Source organism: Natator depressus, chromosome 1 (assembly GCF_965152275.1).
Source record: "Natator depressus isolate rNatDep1 chromosome 1, rNatDep2.hap1, whole genome shotgun sequence".
Classification (NCBI taxonomy): Eukaryota; Metazoa; Chordata; order Testudines; family Cheloniidae; genus Natator; species Natator depressus.
This window is the reverse complement of record NC_134234.1, coordinates 346,508,038-346,528,076: the sequence shown is the minus strand read 5'-3', so window position 1 is coordinate 346,528,076 and position 20,039 is coordinate 346,508,038. Positions and strand designations below refer to the sequence as shown.

The following is a 20,039-nucleotide window of genomic DNA, read 5'->3' as shown; positions in this document are numbered from 1 at the left end:
TCAACATACCTGCTTACAGACTGTACTATGAAAAGCTTCAGTGGAAGACACCCAAGCATACTAGTAACGGCCTCGAGGAAACGATGCAGGCATGCTTCCAACCCGAAAATGGATAAAATAGCATCCAACAGCTATATATAGAACAGCTCCATAGACAATTCACACCCCGTGTAATACAATAACCCACGCCTAGGGATGCACGGGGAGATCCTGGGATATCCTGTAGTTAAAATCCTGGGTCTCCCAAGAGATGGCCAGTGGAAGAGCTACTCATGAAAACTTTGGGGATATCACTTCCAAACATGGGACAGGGAAACCAGAAAGTTAACATGTCAACTCCAAGGCTCTAACACAAGTGTACATCCTGGCAGACAGCAAGGGCTGCATGCATGTGGGCTGAGTGACTGTTGCATCTGTGGGGTACAGAGATGGGAAAATCTGAGTTAATTGCAGTGTTATCTTCCATTGCATCAGCATGTTCTGACAGAGCAAGCCCAGGACAGCCTCAAAGAGGTTGCTTTGCAGCTAGAGATGTGTCTCAGGTTTTCAGTAGCTTTTGAGTATAGGAGAAGCCGGGGGGGGGGGGGGTGTTTTACCCTCCCTCTGCCATGACCCCAAAGGAGGGGGAAGCTGCTATTTTGGAATGCCTGTTCCCAGCAAGCCAACCAGTTTAGTAGCAAAATGTTTCATAGCTAAATCTTTGACACTTCACAAATAAACTGCTTCAGAGTTAAAAGTTTGGCCTTCCAATACATTAAGTTATTGACATTTTTAATCACAGGCTAAAATGTTCAAAAATACCCTAAAGTCTGGCTCCTAAGCCTATACTTAGGCACCCAAGGGTGTGACTTCGGAGCACAAGTCCCATTGACTTGCAGCTGGGAAGTTGCTAGCACAGCCTGAGATAAAACACCCGACACCATACTACATAAAGCCTAGAACTCAACCAACAGCTGGTCCCAGAACAGCAGTGAGGAAGTAATTCATCAACAGCTTTGTCTTGTCATCAACGCAAAGCTGTTTGGGAAAGTCAAGTGCCACAAAACATCTGAACCCCAGGACAAGTTTAGAGGAGAGCAGGAAATATACATACTTATTGGCTCGGATTCCTTCCCTGCGAGAGGCCAGGCCTTCTGCCACGAGAGACTCGGCAATGTTCTCCCCAGTCGTGTCTGGTAAGAGGGGAAGAAATGAAATCAGATTCACTGAGAGCAAAATTCCGAGTGCTGTCACTGCATAGCATCTCTTTGGACGAGAGACAGTTATACAGGAGGCTCTTTATAGACAAAAAGTCTTGTGACCGAAATATCAATTAAGACAACTACTGGAAGCAACAAACAAGGAGGCAAAGGGAGGGCAAGGTTAAAGATACTTCGATGGAAAGTTAGGCTTGTTATGTGCACACCTTGGCACCTCCATTGTCCAGCTACACCAGTAGCTCTCAACCCACAGCCCATGGGCTGCTTGCGGCCCAATCAGCACCCAATCGCACCTCATGTGACATCCTCAGGGCCATACAGGTAGTACATACATTGTGTGGCTGCAGCCCACATAACACAGAGAGCTGCATATGCGGCCCCCGATGGTAAATAGGTTGAGAACCACTGGTCTACACGTTAGTGGATTAGATGTTTACAAGGCACGATGTTAACAGAACAGCCATAGTGCTTCGCTAATTTCAGAAGGAATTCACAGGCAAACTTGCTGGCATGGTGGCCACTAAGCAAGCATGGAACCTATAATGTTTTCTATTCAAATCTAGCCCCAGCTCAGTGAAGACTGGAAGGCATTACCAGCGACAGGAATCCGCATCTGGCAATTTTGGCTGAGAAGCCAAGGACTGAATGGGATAGTAAACTGAACGATATTGGCAAGGCGGGGGAACAGTAGAGTGAATTTTGCCTTGTGCCATCTGGGCTGTAGAGGGGCTTCTGTCCCCACAGCTACCATTCACAACTTTCACCGTCACAAACCACCACCCCCACATGGAATATAGATCACTGCACCCACAAAAAGCATGAAAAGCACTTTAGCATAAGTGAACTCTGCTCACAGCTGACAGTTAATTCCCCAGCTAACCACTTTCACCCAGTCATTTTGGAGTTTGATTCGCATTTCCTCCAAACTACCACCTTGACAATCCCTCCACACACTCGGAGAGGTGAAGGAGGGGTTGGCCAGAAAACAGGGTTCTAGCAGCTGCCACGTGGCCACTTCAGGCAGATTTCCTGGAAGTGCTGAAGTGATTCAGGAGCCCCAGTCTCACAGATCACCAATACCACTTAGTGTCACTTTGCCCCAGGGAACACCTAGATCAAAAGTGCCAGTCTGGTGGCACCATGATACAATAGGCACTGGTTGTCAAGGAGGAGTTTGGTGTCAGCAAAGCACAAGGATAAAAATGTATGGGGCATGCCACTCTGATGACAATTAAGGCAAGGGAAGAGGGAAAGAATAAGGGAGAAAATCTGACATAAGATCTGCACATCAGTCTGGGAAAAAATATTTATACGTGACCAGGTCATCCTCTGCAGCAGAAGCCATTGCATAGGATATGGAGGTAATTATATGCAACAGGATCAAAGGGGCTTTTGAAATGCCACCGGAAAAAAACAGAATTCTAATCAAACGCTGTTGTCCCAGGGAAGGGTGAGATCGTCAACTGCTATGATAACACACAGCCACACAAACACTGATTCTGTGCAGAATCAGCCAACTTTGTGGCTAATGTGTTAGCGATGGGTCACACCTGACCACAGCCATCAGAGGGTATGTCTGACAGGCGTCCACAGAACAGACATCGACTCAGACATGGGGTTCTCTCCAGCCTGAGAGGCTGGAACAGTTTGTTGGCAAGGAAGGGGGCAGATTAGTAGCTGGCAGGAACTGACAACTTGGGTGATCTGAAGGGGTAAGGTTTTTGCTTTGCTCTCCCCCCAAGTTCATGGCCTACCCAGATGAGGCTGCAGCAGCCTCTGGCTCTAGGTACATTCGGAATGAATCCATGTCAGATTTCCTCAGACATTTCTAGAACTGTAACAATCCTTTTGCACTTCATAATGGGGGAACTCTCTCCTGTTAGCCATCCAAAAGAAGAAATAAGTGAAAGTCAAAAGAGAACCAAAAGGGGAGGACAAATCCAGCTTGGTTCTAAGGTCGCAGCTGGGGTGTTCCAAATTCATAAGGTGTGCGCTTCTCCCACTCTGCTCAGCCCAAAGCTAAGAACAAGTTACAAAGGTTACAGGCTTCTGACCACTAATAGAGAGCTAGAATCCAGCTGGAGGAAGGCACCTGCCTGGTGCGGCTGTTGTGGCATTGTTAATTGTATTGACATCTTGACAAACTTCATCAGGAAATGTTTTATGCTTCGTCTATTCATCTAAATCCTGTCCTGTCACACAGTTTAACAATAAGGGAGACACCTACACAGGAAGCCTGTCATAAAAATCTTTTATGTGGCAGAGAACAAGGAGGAAGAACACTGAAACAGAGCACTTAAACCGATAGCAGTGTCACTTCAGAACAAAATCCTTTCAAGATTTATTTCTAGCAGACTATGCACTTTGCTTCTGCCTTCTGATGATAAATACACGAACGCTCCAGGATTCCCAACAGAAGAATGGATTTGGTACAGAAGCCAGGGAGTTGCAGAGACAATGGTCCTCTCCCAAGGAGTCAGTCATAGCATCAGCTTTTCAAAAGGATTATGGGTGCAGATTATCCCACAACTGGCTACTGAGGGGGTTCTCACACCTCCCTCTGAAGCATTTGGTGCGGGCCACTGTTGGAGACCAGGCCAGATGCACCATGGGTCTGATCCAGTCTGTCAATTCCTGTGTGATACGCTGGATAGCTCAGACACTGGCAGGGCAGCAGCTTATCGCTGTCACTGGTTCAACAGCAACCAATAGCAGTTACTGTTGGCAGGCTGGTGACAGGTTACATACAGCTGCAGCCCCTTATTGGAAGGCCTGGGAGAGACCAAAGAGTGAATGGTCCTTTGGTTTGTAAGAGGGGGAGGAGTTGAGCATGCTGGCAAGGCAGGCACTCCCTATACCCACTTCTGGCATTGTACCTGTCATGGCCTGGACTCAATTTCCAGGTCTCTCCTGAGCAGAAACTCAAGTTGGATCATACTGGTGTTAGCGAGTTAGACAGGACTGACAGATGGGAGTTCAGGAAAGAGCAACAGAGTGGAGATCGGACATGGGCAGCTGAGAGACCACTTGGCTACACCGCTATGGAGGAAAGCCCTGAAAACAGTGGGAACAGGTGACTACGAAGGGATTACCATAGCCAAATAGAAATAAGTAGGGGCAGCAGGAGGACATTAAGGAAGTCTACTTGAGCAGAGCACTGGTGAAGACTCCCGACCACGAGATGCAGGAGGCTGTGCACTCAACCTTTAGGGAAGGGGTGGAAGCCACAATGCTTGGGACTTGTAAGAACCTACGGTTCTTATCTGGCCCCCGTGTCTCAGTCTTTAATGCACTTATCCTCCTATGCCCCTATAAGGTAGAACAGGAGGGGGAAACGAGGCCCAGAGACTCACCCAAGGCCATATGCAGTCTGTACCAGAGCACAGAACTGGCCAAGGTCTGCCAAGTGCCAGGCTAGTGCCCTAAGCACTGATACCCATCCTTCCCTCCTAAGGGCAGCAGCAGCCAGACTGGATCAGATGAGCAGTCCATCTAGTGCCATGTCCTGTCTCCAACTGCAAGCTGCTCCAGAGGCTGGGGCAATAGCAATAATGGGACAACCTGACTCCAGGGAAAATTTCCTGCAAGTGCCCATTAGAGGTTGGCTCATGCCCTGAAGCATAAAACACACAGGTTTAGCAGGGAACAATCCCTTGCATGCAGCAAGATGGAAAAGACTGAAGACTCACTAGTGACCCAGACACTCCGAAGGCTGATGAAAGTTATGCTCCTGTTAGTCTACAGCTAGGTTAGGACAGCACTGTATGACTGGGTAGCGTTATCCTTTTCCTCTTTGGACAGTGACCCAGCAGCTTACTGCACATTGGCTTGGGTTCAGCCTTCTCCCCTGGACACTTCAGATCCTTGTGCACTGGACTGACAGCTGAGGAGCAGGAACTACCTAATCCAGCATGCAGAGGGAGGGGGAAGGAAAATGCATTTGCCCTATTTAGGCAACAAGAGGCCAGTCCTATTCAGCTTCTTCAGCCACCTCCCTGCGTGAAGCAGAACTCCTGTCCCCGCAGACAGAGGCGCTGCCTCCATGGGTGCTCTGGGGCTGGAACACCCACAGGGAAAAGTAGGTGGTCAGAACCCACCAGCCACAGCTGTTCAGTGGCACCACTGCCAATCAGGGGCATCACCAAACAGCTGATTGGTGACTCAGGGAGGGGCTCGGGGGAAGCGGGAAGGGGCGAAGTAGGGGCAGAAAGAGGCAGAGCAAGTGTGGGGCATTGGGGGAAGGGGGGAGCACCCCTGGGGAAAACCAAAAGTCACGCCTCTGCCCACAGAGACCCAACAAGCAGTAAAGGCAAAGGGAATAAGCAAAACAGACAATAGTGAACAAAGAATGGAGAGAACAGGAGAAATGAAGGGAAATGTAGCATGGAGAGGAAGGCAACCAGGGCTGTCCTCCTGTCAGTTCCCCTCATTTTTACTACCGATGTGCACCTGGAGTTCAGGGAAGAGGAAAGCGATAGTACCATGGGCATAACAGTGTGTTTCATTCCAGAGCATCCTCTAGGAGCTCTCTGAAGGTCTCCCATTCAAATGCTGACCTGGCCAACTATTACTTAGAGTCTGCAAGGTCTTTAACCCCCCCTGCACCATTTTGGAATAAGCCTTACTCAGATTCCAAGGCCAGAAAGGACCATTGTGATCATTTAGTCTGACCTCCTCTATAACACAGGCCAGAGACCTTCCCCTAAACAAGCCCTAGAGCAGAGCTTTCAGCAAAACTTCTAGGCTGGATTTAAGAATTGCCAGCACAACCCTTGGTAAATTGTTCCAGTGGTTAATTACCCTCACTGTTAAATGTATGCCTCATTTTCATCATGCATGTATATGCGTTCCAAAGGGGTGCTTACACAAGAACCAGGCTAAAAAATTAGAAGCCTCTGAGTCATTGTATAAAGTCTTCATGCCCCCAGACTCCCTACCATTTTCAAAGAATAAATCAAGCTGTGCCCAACTTGTGCACTGCTTTTAACTGTGACCTGATGACAATCGACTCTGTGTCAATGAAAAGCAAAATGACTTCCTATGCGCGTCTGACTTTTGTTGGACACTCATTCTTGGCTTCTCTCCATGTCTTGTCAGTCTTTGGTGTCTCTCTGTTGGTTTGTGTCTGTTCCCTCTCCACCCAACACCTTATAGCCTCTTTCCTCACATGCTTCTCTCTACCCAAGCTTTGCTCGAATTTCCTCCCCCCAGCTTAGTCTTAGCGAGGGTAAACCACCATTGGAGCCATTTACCAAGGGTTGTGGTGGATTCTCCATCACTAGCCATTTTTAAAAACAAGGGTGTATGTTTTCCTAAAAGCTCTACTCTAGGAATTATTGTGATGTTCTACGGCTTGTGTTACACAGGAGGTCAGATTAGACGATCAGAGTGGTCCCTACTGGCCTGGTAATCTTTGAAAGCACCCAAAGGCCCCCAGAAATCAGAATCAGGGCCCCATTATGCTGGGAGCTGTGTGTGTATGACCGCCTTTTCCCCCACTCTTTCAAAAACTCCTGGAGTGGGGAAGAACAGAGATTTGGGTTTCTGACCCACTCCATAGCAAAGGACAAGGATGTACAAACTAAATTCTCGGCGATCAGCAGAACAGAAACAAGAGCATGGACTGATGAATGCTCAGGGCATAAAATGTTTTCTAGTCGAGCTCAACTTCAGACCACACAACTTGCCTTCCTCTTCCTTGAGCCCCAGCCCCTCCTCACTGGAACTAGGCCTGCGGATATTTATGGCAGCTGGGCCACTTTTACAGCTCAGATCCTTTTCCCTTGCTCCGTAGGTAGCTTTGCTCCTTTCTGCATGCTGGAACGACCCTAACAGACTCCGTCTAAGCATGCTGTCCCAGCTCACTGCAAGCTGCTCAGTGACGCTTTGTACGAAGGAAGCTGTAAGTTATAGAACATTCAAAAGCTAAACTAAAGCAACGGCCTAAGAAGGGCAATGGGCGCATTCAAAAGGGCTACTCCCGTTTTATAAGTGCCAGATCACCCACTTCTGAGTCGCTGTTCTCAAGCAGCACCATGGGCAACGAACATCCATTCTCACTATACTGACCAACACACAACAGTCCAAGGATGCTAACTAACGAAAAGGGAGCTAGGAGAACTCCTTTCCGTTGCCTGTCTCCGGCTGACTAAAGCCACAAGATTTATAATGGCAATAAGGGCTGCAAAAGGAAATCTAAGGGAATTCAATTAGCACCATGACCTGAAGCAGCCTGGAGCCCAAACACATTCAACAATGACAGTCTGCAGCTCCAGCAAAGCAAACTACACTATAAGAACCCAGCATCCAATTCCAGTGGGTACCCAAAGGTCCAGTAAGAACCCACACCTGAATTTCCCTAGACTTAGTGACAATGCCATAAATGGCAGCCTGAGGCCTGCACTATGGAAGATGCCACAATAGGAAGAAGGGCAATGTACAGCTGGGTGTCAGGTTCACGCGGACTTGCAGCATCTTCAGACTGAGGGGCAGCACGTCACCTCACCCACCTGCATGGCAGACTTTGCCCTGTGCGTGTCTGGCAGCTCCCTAGCCACTACTCACCTTTCCCAAGGTACACCATGCCGTACTCCCGGCCTTGCGGGGTCTTGTACTCCACAGTGAAGCACACCTCCTTCCCAATGAGCTTCTTTCGCAGGAACTCACGAGCTGGAAATCCCCAGGGCTGGGGGAAAACAGAAAACTTAGTCACTGGAGGTCTAAGTGGGCACCATCAGACCCTAAGGGTTCCCTGGACACAGTGCAGAGAGATCTCATAGGGAGGCAGCGTTGCCTAGTAAACAGAGCACTGGATTGGGACTCAGGAGATATGGGTCCTAGTCTCACCAATACTGGCCTACTGGGTAACCTTGGGCAAGTTACTCAGTTTCCCCATCTGTAAAATGGGGTCAATGATACTGACCTCCTTCATACTGGGACCTGCTGATGAAAAGAGCTGCGAAGGAGCTAGGTGTTTTCTTGGCCAGACAGCATTTCGCTGCTTCTGCAGGAGACCCCCATGAGGCCACCTGCAGTTCAGTGGTTTGGAAGCCAAAGATACCTGGAGGCATCCAGAGGAAAGTAGGTCTGTCCAGCACTGACAGGTCAGGAGCAGCCCCAGTTAGAAGACAACATTTAAACTATTGCTGTCCTCTTGATCTGCTCCAAAGTAGTCAGGATCACAACCACTCCACAGGAAACAATGAATACTGTCCAGATAGTTTTCCCTGCTGAGACTGAGACCATGCCATAGGGCCTCGGGCTGGCAACAGCTCCTCCCTACTCTCTCACTTGCATAAATTCAGCCAGAGGAAACTACAGATTGAAGATCCTCACAGTAAGAATACAGCTGTGAAATCGCCTCCCCAAGGCACAGGTGGAAGCCCCAACACTAGACAATTAAAGCTGAACCAAACAGCACTGGGAAACATACTAAGGAGCAATCCTGGCCTGGGGATGGGGGTCTAAATGAGCTAATGGCTATTTCCGGTCTAATGTTCTATGGTAGTTTGTATGCCCATACTGCCTCATCAGGGGGATCTGAGCTCTTCCCCCTCCCCCCAGTCCTATGCTCCAGCCCACACTCCAACCCCAGAAAGTCTGCAAGGGCACAAACTCAGCATCACATCACCACTGCAGGATCAGGCGGGCAGAGAAAATGGGCTGGGGAGAACACTGTGCTAGCCACCAACAATTAGCTGAACTGACAGGCATGATTTTATAAAGCAGAAGACATTTATACATCTACACAAGATGTTCAGGAGACAATCTCCCCAGGGAGAGTCTCACTGCAAGGAGACCTGCCTTTTAAGGGAGCTCTATACTGCACCTAACACAGGGAGGGTGGATATCCCAGGTTTGGTTTAGTTCTAACTCCACCACCTCTATCCAAAAGAGGACATGGGGCAAGTTCATTACCACTCAGTGAGCAATCAGCATATGCCGCATGCTGCCACCAGGAGCTTTTCTTGCAGCCACAGCCTCCTGGGCTGTTACTGGGGTGGCGTGGGGGGGCCAAAGTAGCAGCCCCTTCCTGTTGCTCCTGGATTCACCGCCTGGGTGTTGCTTGCTGCGGCCGCCAGCAGTGGTTGAGCCCTGCTCCCCCGGCGGAGACACTTGAAGCACAACACTGGAGGACCTGGCAGCAGGTGAGTTTCCCACCCGGGGCGATGGGCTTCAGGCTTTGGGCCTGGCGTGGCAGGACAGCAGGGCGGCAGGCTCTGGCCACAGGGCTTCAGACTCCAGCCCTCCACTGCCTCCCCAGTCCCCCCATCTAGGGCTTAATTTGTCCCCAGGCTTGTTGACACTGAGTAAGTCTGCTGTGAAGAGTGATACTTGTATGTTTGTTCATATCACTTTTCACAACAGACTTACTAGCTAGCAATAAATAAATTACAATGATTTGGCTGTGTCTATATGCATATTTGTTTTTCCTACAGCTAATTAAGTATTTTAGAAAAAAGTGTGAGAGCAGCCACCAGCAAGAGTTGGTGGCCGCACTTTGAAACCACAAAAAAATTTGTTCCGAGAACCTCTGCATTAATGGAAGCAAACAGCTACTCATCCTAAAACTCTGATCTGTCACATGACCCCAAAAGCAAGTCCCTGAACCTTTGTTCTGTTCCCTGCAAATCAACACAACACGAAGTGCTTAGATCGGGACCGTACACATGCTGATATCCAACTGCTGCAAATACTCAGCATTTCAGACCAGAAGGGACCATCATGATCCTCCAGTCTGATCTCTTGCACTACACAGACCAGAGAATCCACACAGGGATTCCTCTAGTGTAAGGAATGTCTCCCCTACTGGGGTAGAATACATTCTGGGCCCTTTACTGGTCAGATGGGCTATTTCAACAGGATGTGACCAGAAGTCCATCTTCAGAGCAGCTCACATATCAGGACCAGAAAGAGGAGAAGTCAGAAGTGAGACGTCTCTTCAAACTGGTTTAGGACAGCCCTTTGTTCGTTATATACGTTGGTTCGCAGTGCCTACGAAAACATGGCCTGCTTAAGTGAATGTTGCCCTGAAGGTGTCTTAACCACTAAGATGTTCTAGGCTAATTTTTCAGTATTATCCCCAGCCTCACCTCCTCATTTGCTTTGAAATGGGACATGTGGATACTCTGCCAAAATATTGTTCCCCAAGATGGTGCATCACAGGGGATCACAGGGAACACAAAGTCCTTGATTTTTAGAGCTGGGCAGAAAACTTTTCCTTTTCAATAAATTTGAAAAAAATTCCCAACCCACATCAGGACAATGTCAAAATCTAGACTCTTTGCAAGCCAAACATCCAAAAGAAATTCTGATCAGGTCAACTGTAATATTTCATTTTGATTAAAGCTTAATTTTGAAACTTCAAAAGTTTTTCAAAATTTTCTTATCCATTGAAATTAACCCTTTCCCACAAAGCATTTTAGTTTGAATGAATCAGCGTTTTCCAACAATATCCATTTACTCAAATTCTCAAACAGTTCTATTTATTCTTCAAACAAGCACTAAGAGGTAAAGCAACTTGCTCAGGTTAACAGTTGATCAGCATCTGAACTGGGAACAGAACCCAGTAACTACACTGAAAACACTGCACCTCACTCTGGACTGAAAAGTTCTAATTTCACCCTAGCTTCCACCCGTTACTGATGTGCCATCTGCAAGCACATAGCCGCCGATACCCAGCCTCAGACAAGAACACCATGTTCTGGAGGATAGGTGGGGAATTCCTTTCCCCCACTCTTCCAGCAGTGGAAGATCAGAGCTGTGCCAACTTCAGGCACTGACACCAATGCCCTGCAATTAATATACAGGCCTGAAAGTGAGTGGTTAACTGCCCATATAGAGTACCCTGCTAATTCACCCGCAGCAAGATCCTCCAGTAGATATCCATTGTCTAAACTCCTTACCAAACACTGGACAGGATGTACCAGGTTACTGTACCCTAACAGTATCAGTTCAGACACTGAAGGAAACCCATAGCTGAGTAATTGGAGCCAAAACACTACATAAAACCTTGAGTTACAGGACCCGCAATCTCAGGACAGAATGTAATGCAATATACAGCCCTGGATAATACACCCCTGACCTGGCCCTGTCTCTATGCTCCCTCACTCGGCACTGAAAAAAATGCCCTGCACTCAAACATGGCCAGTCTGAGTGCCTACAGCCAGAACAAGGGGTTGGGAGGAGGGTGTGCTGCATTAATACCTGCCCTTTGGAGCAGGTAGCAATAAGCCTGGTTTTGAGGAACTTTTAAATCCTCTATATTTAGCCCTCGAGCAAAGCAGTGAGTCAAAGGCAGCTCAGAGTCTCCTGGGTTGAGTTAGCATCCTGCAGCCTGTAGCCTGTGTCGTGCTAAAGTGAAGCAGGGGACTCTATGGTAATGAGACATCAGCCTTGCAGCTGAAATTTGCTTCTCTCACAGCACAGCCCCGGGTAAGTTCTATAAACATTTTGTGCTGGTGATCCTGGTGGGCAAAAGGCGGCGCCTGGAGTCCCATTTATCCCCCAGTGGGGTGCTGCAGAGCCAGCACCTATTCCCATACCCACCTCCCATCCCATGGATGCATTTCCCTCCTCCAGTCTCCGCCTCCTTGGAAAAAAACAAGGCTGTACATTAGCATGGAAGATTTACCTGGGGCACTGGAGGGGAAGCTCACTGCTACACTATACGATTACTCAAATACAGAATCTGTTCATTTTAAACCAGTAAATGTGGAGAATGACGCCTGCCTGCCTAGCTAAAGAGGGATCTGAGCTGTGAGTAAAACCCTTTTGGGCTGGGCAATTGTGAATTAGTCTTTTCACACACCCTCTCAGATAATCATCATTACCCTTCCCATCTCCAGCTGTGTCCCATTTGACTCTTAAGCTAAGCAGGGCTGGGCCTGGTCACTAAGATAGATAGCACAGAGGCTGTAGGAAGAAGCCCTGTGGTTTCAATAGATGGCGCATTCCACTCCCTCTGAGCAAGCATTCAACAAACTGAGTGACAACACAGCAACAGGTGCGGACAATTAACTGTGCTCTTCTGTTTCAGCTAAAGAAATGTAAAGACAAAACAAGGCTGAAACAAGAATCTGTCCAGGACTCTGTGCCTGACCCCCAATTCACAGCGCCCTCTACGACCACACTGGGGCATTAGGTCAGCACATAAGGGAGAGCACCCCTACTGCTCTCTGCAGCACAACAGTGGGACTCTGGGATCAGACTCAAGCCCACTCCCTGCAGCACAGCACCCCCACGTGCCACATCTGGGCATTGTGTCTGCACCGACCCCCCCAGCAAGGAGCACCACCTCATGGATCAAGTTACACTGGTCCAAGACCGAGGACTTGATCTACTAAGTTCTTGATCAGTGCAAAAATCACTGCTGGCTTGAGGTTTACTTTTGGGCCATCTGCCAGGGCTAGGCAGTATTTGGGTGGCAAGCACATTAGGTTATCTCCCTGATTTATTCTAAATTAAGCTCCTGACCACAGTACTAGGTGCTCTGAGCATGAGGAGTTGAATGCAATCCAGCCTTATGCACCAGCCTGTTGGCCAGCAAGGAGACACCTACCTCATCAGGGGTATCCTTGGCATCTGGCTGTCCTGCAGCAGCCCGGCGGGCGAGGTTTCCAGCACGGATATTGCTGAGGTTGATCTGCCGCTCCGGAGGGGGCCCCCCACGGGGCTGCCCTCTGACAATGATGGCGCAGCCTGAGAGGACCTGCAGGGAGGCAGACAGAGAACATTAGTACTCCAACAGCAAAGTTAAACCCTTGAAGAAGCTTCAAGCATGATATCTGGTTCCACCCCATCCCTGCCTTGGGCCTTGTGCTGACAGGGACCTGGGATCCCACTTACAGATCTGGAGTTGCACTTCCGCTGTAATGGGCCCTTCATCATCAAATTCACCCCACTCAGTTCCTGTATCTAGGCTGTATTCCTGGCACTCATCATTATGTCCAAGCATCACTCTCCCCACTTCCTAACAGCACCTTAAAAATTTCCCCACTTAAACAGGGGTGTTTTCAGAACAGCCATTGCTGGCCCCAACTTCCATTCCCTCCCACACCCTTTCCTGGATGCATCCCCTCAAAGCTCACCAACCGCAGCAGATAGAGTTCTGCCAACGGCAAACGTTTCAGACCCAACCTCACTGCGGGAGTTAAACACTGGAGTTCATCTACAGGTGAATTTTAACATAATTTTGCTCTTTTGCTGCAAACCTGGATTTTCAAGTCCACAGAAATGGACAATGTACCTGAGCCCCAAGGGACAGCAGTTTGGTTTTACTCTGCTGAACAGCACTCCGGGACCTTAGACTAGAGAGCTCCATGTGCATCCTAGCACAGGGCCTCTGCAGTACTGTCAGCTAAGCCCATTTCCAGCCACTACGCAGGTAGCAAGAAGTGTCACTGCTGCAGAAGAGGGTGCCGGGCCCATCTGGAGAGATGCCAGCAGGCAGCTGGGAGTTAGCAGGCAGGAGAAAGTAGTACCCTTTCTGCAGAAGTAAAGCATGGCACAGCTGGCCCCACTGTGACAAAGGAGTGGGCCAGAGGCGAGCTGCCAGACCCAGCACACTGCCAACCAGCAGAGATGCAGTGGGGTTTAGCCAGAAATCATATGACCAGCTTCACTGGAGCCACCAGGTCAGCCAGCTACAGATGGATTAGATTCAGGACAAAGAGCACGAATGTCAGATTGAAGCAGAGGTAGCGAGCTGCTCTCCAAGCATTTACAGCAGTGAGCAAGCAGACATGCAGAGCAGCAAGGTGGTGGGTACAGACTACCGGGGTGTGACATTAACAGGACTTCCTGCCCATTCCCCAGGAAGGCACTGCATAAGAATTTCTCACCACAGCCAGCGGTAGTGAGCACCCCAGCATCGAAGGTTTGTGTGCAACCGGAGCTTTGTGTGGGCCAGGGAAATGAGCCCAAGTGGAGGTCAGCAGAGCTCAGTCCCTGGGCCTCCTGCTATCAAGTTACTCACACGTGGCACTTGCAAGCCTTGCCTACAGTCAGGGATAGGCGGTCAGCAAGCTGTGCAGTCGCACCACTGCTGACCCCTAGATGCAAACAAGGGCAAGGCAGGTTTTGCACTTCATGTTGCTGTCCCTTATGCCTGTAAATCCCCAGAGCAATGCACCCAGCTCCCTCTTCTTCGCACCCCACTTCCAGCAGCCCTTCATGCTATCTCACTAGTAAGCCCACACCCTGCCTCACCCAAGATTAGGGTTGCCAGGTGTCTGGTTTTTCATTAAAAGTCTGGTTGGCAGCGCAGCAGGACTAAGGCAGGCTCCCTGCCTGCCATGGCTCTGCACGGCTCCCGGAAGCAGCAGCATGTCTCCCCTCCAGCTCCTATGCACAGAGGCAGCCGGGGGCTCCGCATACTGCCACCACCGCAAGCGCCAGCTCTGCAGCTCCCATTGGCTGGGAGCCACAGCCAATTGGAGCTGCGGGGGTGGCACCTGCAGATGGGGCAGCACACAGAGCCACCTGGCCGCGCCTCCAGGTAAGAGCCGGAGGGGGGGACATGGCACTGCTTCCGGGAGCTTCTTGAGGTAAATGCCACCTGGACCCTGCACCACTAACCCACCCCCTACCCCAGCCCTGATCCCACTCCCATCCTCCGAACCCCTTAATCCCAGCCCAGAGAACCCTCCTACACCCCAAACTCCTCATCCTCAGCCCCACCCCAGAGCCTGCACCCCCAGCTGGAATCCTCACCCCCCCCACCCCATGCCCCAACCTCCGCCTTAGCCCTGATCCCCTTCCTGCACTCCGAACCAGTCAGCCCCAGCCCAGAGCCCCCTCTTGCATCCCAAATCCCTCATCCCCAGCCCCACCCAAGAGTCTGAACCCCCAGCCGGAGCCCTCACCACCCTGCACCACAACCCCCTTCCCCAGCCTGGAGCCCTCATTTCTGGCCCCACCCCAGAATCTACAACCCCAGCCCAGAGCCTGTACCCCACCCCGCACCCCAACCCCCTGTCTCAGCCCAGATCCCCCTCCCATGTTCCACCCCCCAGCCTGGTGCCCCCTCCTGCACCTTAAGCCCCTTATCCCTGGCCCCATCCCAGAACCCATACCCCCAGCCAGAGCCCTCAGCCCCTCCTGTACCCCAGCTCCTCGAGCCAGCCCTGTGAAAATGAGCGAGTGAGGGTGGGGAGAGTGAGAGACAGAGGAGATGGAGTGAGGGGGGCGGGGCAGGGGTGTTCAGTTTTGTAGCAGTAGAAAGTTGGCAACCCTACCCAATATCTGTTCCTAGTCTATTTCATCTGAAACTGTTGGCTCTCCAGGGAAGGGAAGAGGCTTATTCCAATGCACTGAGTAAAAGTCCACACCACCAGGAGCTGCCCCCTGAACACATTAGCGGGGGTGGGGGTGTGCTAATGGGAGAATCCTCCCATTTGCAGCGAAGGCCCTGCAGCACCAGGACTGAGCCCTTGTGGCCAACCCCACCTAGAGAATCCATGCTGGGCTTGGCACAGCAGGGTTTAACAGTCTCAGCTGGCTAGTTCTCCCCAAGCCCACACTCAAGAAACAACCCCCAGCATGTGTGCTAGATCGCTCATTCGCTGCAGCCAGACAAGTTCTCTTGATTAGGGGTCTAGAGCACATGACTTATGAGGAGAGGCTGAGGGAGCTGGGATTGTTTAGTCTGCAGAAGAGAAGAATGAGGGGGGATTAGATAGCTGCTTTCAACTACCTGAAAGGGGGTTCCGAAGAGGATGGCTCTAGACTGTTCTCAATGGTAGCAGATGACAGAACGAGGAGTAATGGTCTCAAGTTGCAATGGGGGAGGTTTAGATTGGATATTAGGAAAAACTTTTTCACTAAGAGGGTGGTGAAACACTGGAATGCGTTACCTAGGGAGGTGGTAGAATCTCCTTCCTTAGAGGTTTTTAAGGTCAGGCTTGACAAAGCCCTGGCTGGGATGATTTAACTGGGAATTGGTCCTGCTTCGAGCAGGGGGTTGGACTAGATGACCTTCTGGGGTCCCTTCCAACCCTGATATTCTATGATTCTATGATTCTGTAGCTAGGAGGGACTGCAATGAGTGATGTCCAGGCTCCCCCCGGAACTTGGCTGAGACATGTGTCTCCCTCGGCAGTTACACACAGGAGAAACAGCGCAGTCTCATGGAGCTGAGGAAAGCTGGGCTCTGTTCCCAGCTCTGCCACTGCCCTGCTGGGTGACCATGGATGAGTTACTTCCCCCCTCTCCCTGCCTTCGCTCCCCAGACCCATGTTATTCTGTGGTGATAGTCCCTGCTCCTAAGAGCGTACAGTTACTAAATATTTGCACAGGGCTGAGCATAACAGGCCCCGATCTCAGCAGGGGCCTCTCTATCCTATCCTAGATCAGTTCTTTTACCACACATCACCACAGTATCTAAGCACCATCCCCAGTCAAGCATTAAACATGACTCACATCTGCCACGTGTTTGTTCTTGGTGCCACCGTAATCCAAATACTACAGCCTTCGCTGCGGTCTAATTGCAAGAGCAGTGCCATCACCACGCATGGGGCCAACAAGCAGGATGGCTGTAGCAGAAGGGGAGAACCAACCAAAACGAACAGGTACCTTAATCACAGGCCAAAGCTTCCCAAGCAGATGTGAGGGGCAATGCAGTGGGAGGGCACTGACAGCCACACTGACATTTAACACCCATGTTTCATCAGGAATATCCAGCAGAACACACACAGCTGGTGGGGAGAGCAAACGCAGCACTTCGAGGGTTTTGCTCACTGAGCAGAGCCTGCTGGGAAGGACTGCTGACCTCATTACACTCAGGGCCCAAATTCCCCAGATTTTGGGTTTGTGCAGAGGCAGCATGATTAGCCCCAAGGGAAGGGAGCACCCAGGAGCAGTAACCCTGAGCCAGTAAGGTGAGCATGCCCCAAAGAGCACAGGCCAGGCCGCCCTGTCTGAAGGATGACCAGGAAGCAAAGCTTGTGTGATACCAGAGGTCCCTGTATAGCTGGCATGAAGACCCACCTGTTGCTCTTGCCTGCCCCACTTGTTCAATCTCCCATTGGGTGCATGATGCAGTGCTACCTGGGGGACTGGATTTCCGTGCAATAGCCAGACTGGAAGGGCATTTCCAGACTTCAAAGGGAGCTGCATCTAGTCCTGCTTGGACCCAGGGAGAAGGATCACCCAGGAATGACCCACAAATTCTGACTGATACATGCGATCTGCTGCTTAATCTACAGTTTAATTCTCAGTACAGAAAAAACCGCAGGGGAAACCTGCCAACTGAGAAAGTAGGAGGAGCTAGGAGATAAGCATGCCCAGCTCCAGGCAATCAACTAGCATCCTACTCCTCATGCAGGGACAGGATTGGTAGAGCATCTAGACTAGGGCACTGCCTGACTGGATCCAGGACCTTAGAGTGCTGGAAATGTTAATATAATTTGTCTGCCCAGAGACCGTGCCTTCTCAGCTGGCTGTGCATTTGGGACAGCTTTCATCATTTTGGCTGCGTGGGATCCTCCAGCACCAACACAAATTTGACCTTCAGACCCAAGATTGCTGGCTTCGGTTATCTCCCTCCTCAGCATAACTGTGCACCTGCCTGTGTGGTGTACTCAAAAGGCTCTTGTACCCACCACAAGCACAGCCCCCACTCAGCTGCAATCACAAGGGTTGCAAAAGAGCCAAGGAGGGGGACCTGCACATCAGGTCGCAGGGGACCCTTTTGGGCACCATGGAACGTGGCTTGAAAAATTCACGACCTCTCCTACCAAGCTGGATGCCTAAGCCATCAGTTTCTGCAGGAACCAAGCTTTCATTCTAAGATACATTTTAGCCCATATGTTTGATCTGATGCAATGCTGCCTTATCTAGCCTGCATGCACCTCTAGTGCCTCTGTCACTGCTCACTGCTTTGCCTAGGCGCTGGTCAGATTCACTGCCACTTTCTAGAACCCCGTGGAACTCTGTACAAAACACATTCGCGCAACATCAGGGGAGAACTAAATGCAGAAGAGTCAGGAGTGTCACCTTCTGGTAAATACCCACAGATGGGCAAGGGGTTTGCACTACAGGGGCTGCAGACTCCATGACACTGAACTGCCTGGTTTGGGTGTAATTTCTCCGCCATCATATTGCATTGACAATGTCCTGTGCTAGATAAAATGCATGGGAATCTCAAGCTGAGTAAGTTCTTAGGAGGTATATGTTCTCTAAACCACTAATCAGTTACTGGGACCAGTTATGAGTTGCGAATAGAGGGATCAAAGGAAACAGCCTGGTGTGTGTGATTCTCAGGAGCACTCTGATCTGCTGATGTATGTACAAGCAGTCTGGGAGCCAAATGCCCACGAGATGTACTGAACATTAGGAAGGCAAAGCTGCCAGCACCCCTATAGGGGGAGAAGAGGAGTGATATCACCTCCCAAGAGCCCAGAGAGGACAGATCACAACTGGGCCAAGAAGAGTGTGCAGGAATACAGATACCTAGCCAGGTGAGGTGATGGAGCAGCTTTGCCTGGTAAGTCAGCTCTCTGGCTAGTAGATGGAGAATTTTTCAAGCCTATAGTTCAGAGAAAATTCCTTTGCCATGCAGGCACCAATAAACCAGATCCACTGAGCTCTACAGGAGAAGGTCCTGTTCTCCTAGCATGCCGGAGCACTGAGGACAGCTGCCATATTCAGATGAATTATAGCCCAAATATTCCAGTCACAGAACATCCAGTGCCCTGAACCAACGTAAAAAGTGGATGCTTTTAACCTTGTTTTCAGACTGCTCTTTGCCTTTCCCCAATTGCCTTGAATACAAATGCAAAAAGCAAACTCCAGCCCAGCCTCCTGGCTAATGGGAGACTACAGTCACTCAGGCAGGCTGCCAGGAGAGCAGAAATCTAACCTAAAAGGTGAGCTCTCCCCTCCCTCCAGGCCAGCTGGATGTACAGTGGCCTACAGAGCCATGTTCTTCCTATGGGATTGCTCCAAGTCTGTAAGGAGGCGGCTGTTTGGCAGCAAGCGGAGCAGATTGAGCCCAGACAGGGAGCGGAGATATTCCCCGAAGGAGAATGCAAGCTCTCCAATGCTGGAGCACAGGCAGGCAGCATGAACCATTCAGTGCCATAGTTAGGGTCCAGGGTAGGAGTGCATCTATGGCGCAAGATGTGCAGAGAATGCAGTTGCTTGCATCGTTCAGCACACACTCCTCTGGGCTGCATCAGATCCAGTAGAAAGAAGGCGGCGGCTATGGTGGGGCAGAATACTCCTGCCTCAAACAGGGACATATCCCCCTCCCCCTCCCCCCCCCCCCCCCGGGAATCACTCACCACAGCCAGAGCATTCATCCATCAAGTCCTGTGTCCCCACCCTCAGGCTTTAGCCTTCCTCTGAAGCATGAGACGTGGGTAACCTCCAAACCCGCTCCAGTTCTACCCCTGGCCAGGATCCTACTGAAACCAGCAAGGTCACCAGGACATCACCTGAAAGGGCTGCCATCCAAAAACAGGAATTTCCAGAGCCAACTTCAGTTTCTCCTCCCTGGAGTCCTCCAGGCGCTTATCCATCCACCCCCCATTCTGACCCACTCGAGCATGGGCACCATCCTCTAGCCACAAATGACGATCCCCTCTCTCCCCCCTCAGTGGTGGGCATGACATGCCTCTGCAGCAAGTCCAGCCTTGGCAGTTGAGGGGCCCAGCTGGAGTCCTCAACTCACTCCCAACAATGCCTGATCCCATATTATACAAACGCTACCCAACACCCACTTGGCATGCTTAAACCACACCCCCACCTCCATCACCACTGCCAGGCTGGTGAGAAAAGCCATTTGGCCTCAGCTCTCTAGTAGCAGGGAGGAAAGCTTTCCCTGCCCATAACTCCGGA

General features: G+C 50.4%; 1 protein-coding gene across 1 annotated transcript in view; it reads right to left on the bottom strand.

The window, feature by feature from the left end:
* Positions 1 to 20,039, bottom strand: part of SND1 (staphylococcal nuclease and tudor domain containing 1) — a 494,703-nt gene that overhangs the window by 455,938 nt on the left and 18,726 nt on the right. The window contains exons 2-4 of the mRNA XM_074942785.1: positions 12,760 to 12,909; positions 7,764 to 7,884; positions 1,094 to 1,172 (exon numbers count right to left, since the gene is read on the bottom strand). Coding sequence (XP_074798886.1) covers positions 1,094 to 1,172; positions 7,764 to 7,884; positions 12,760 to 12,909 — 350 coding nt within the window. The remainder of the gene's footprint in view (positions 1 to 1,093; positions 1,173 to 7,763; positions 7,885 to 12,759; positions 12,910 to 20,039) is intronic.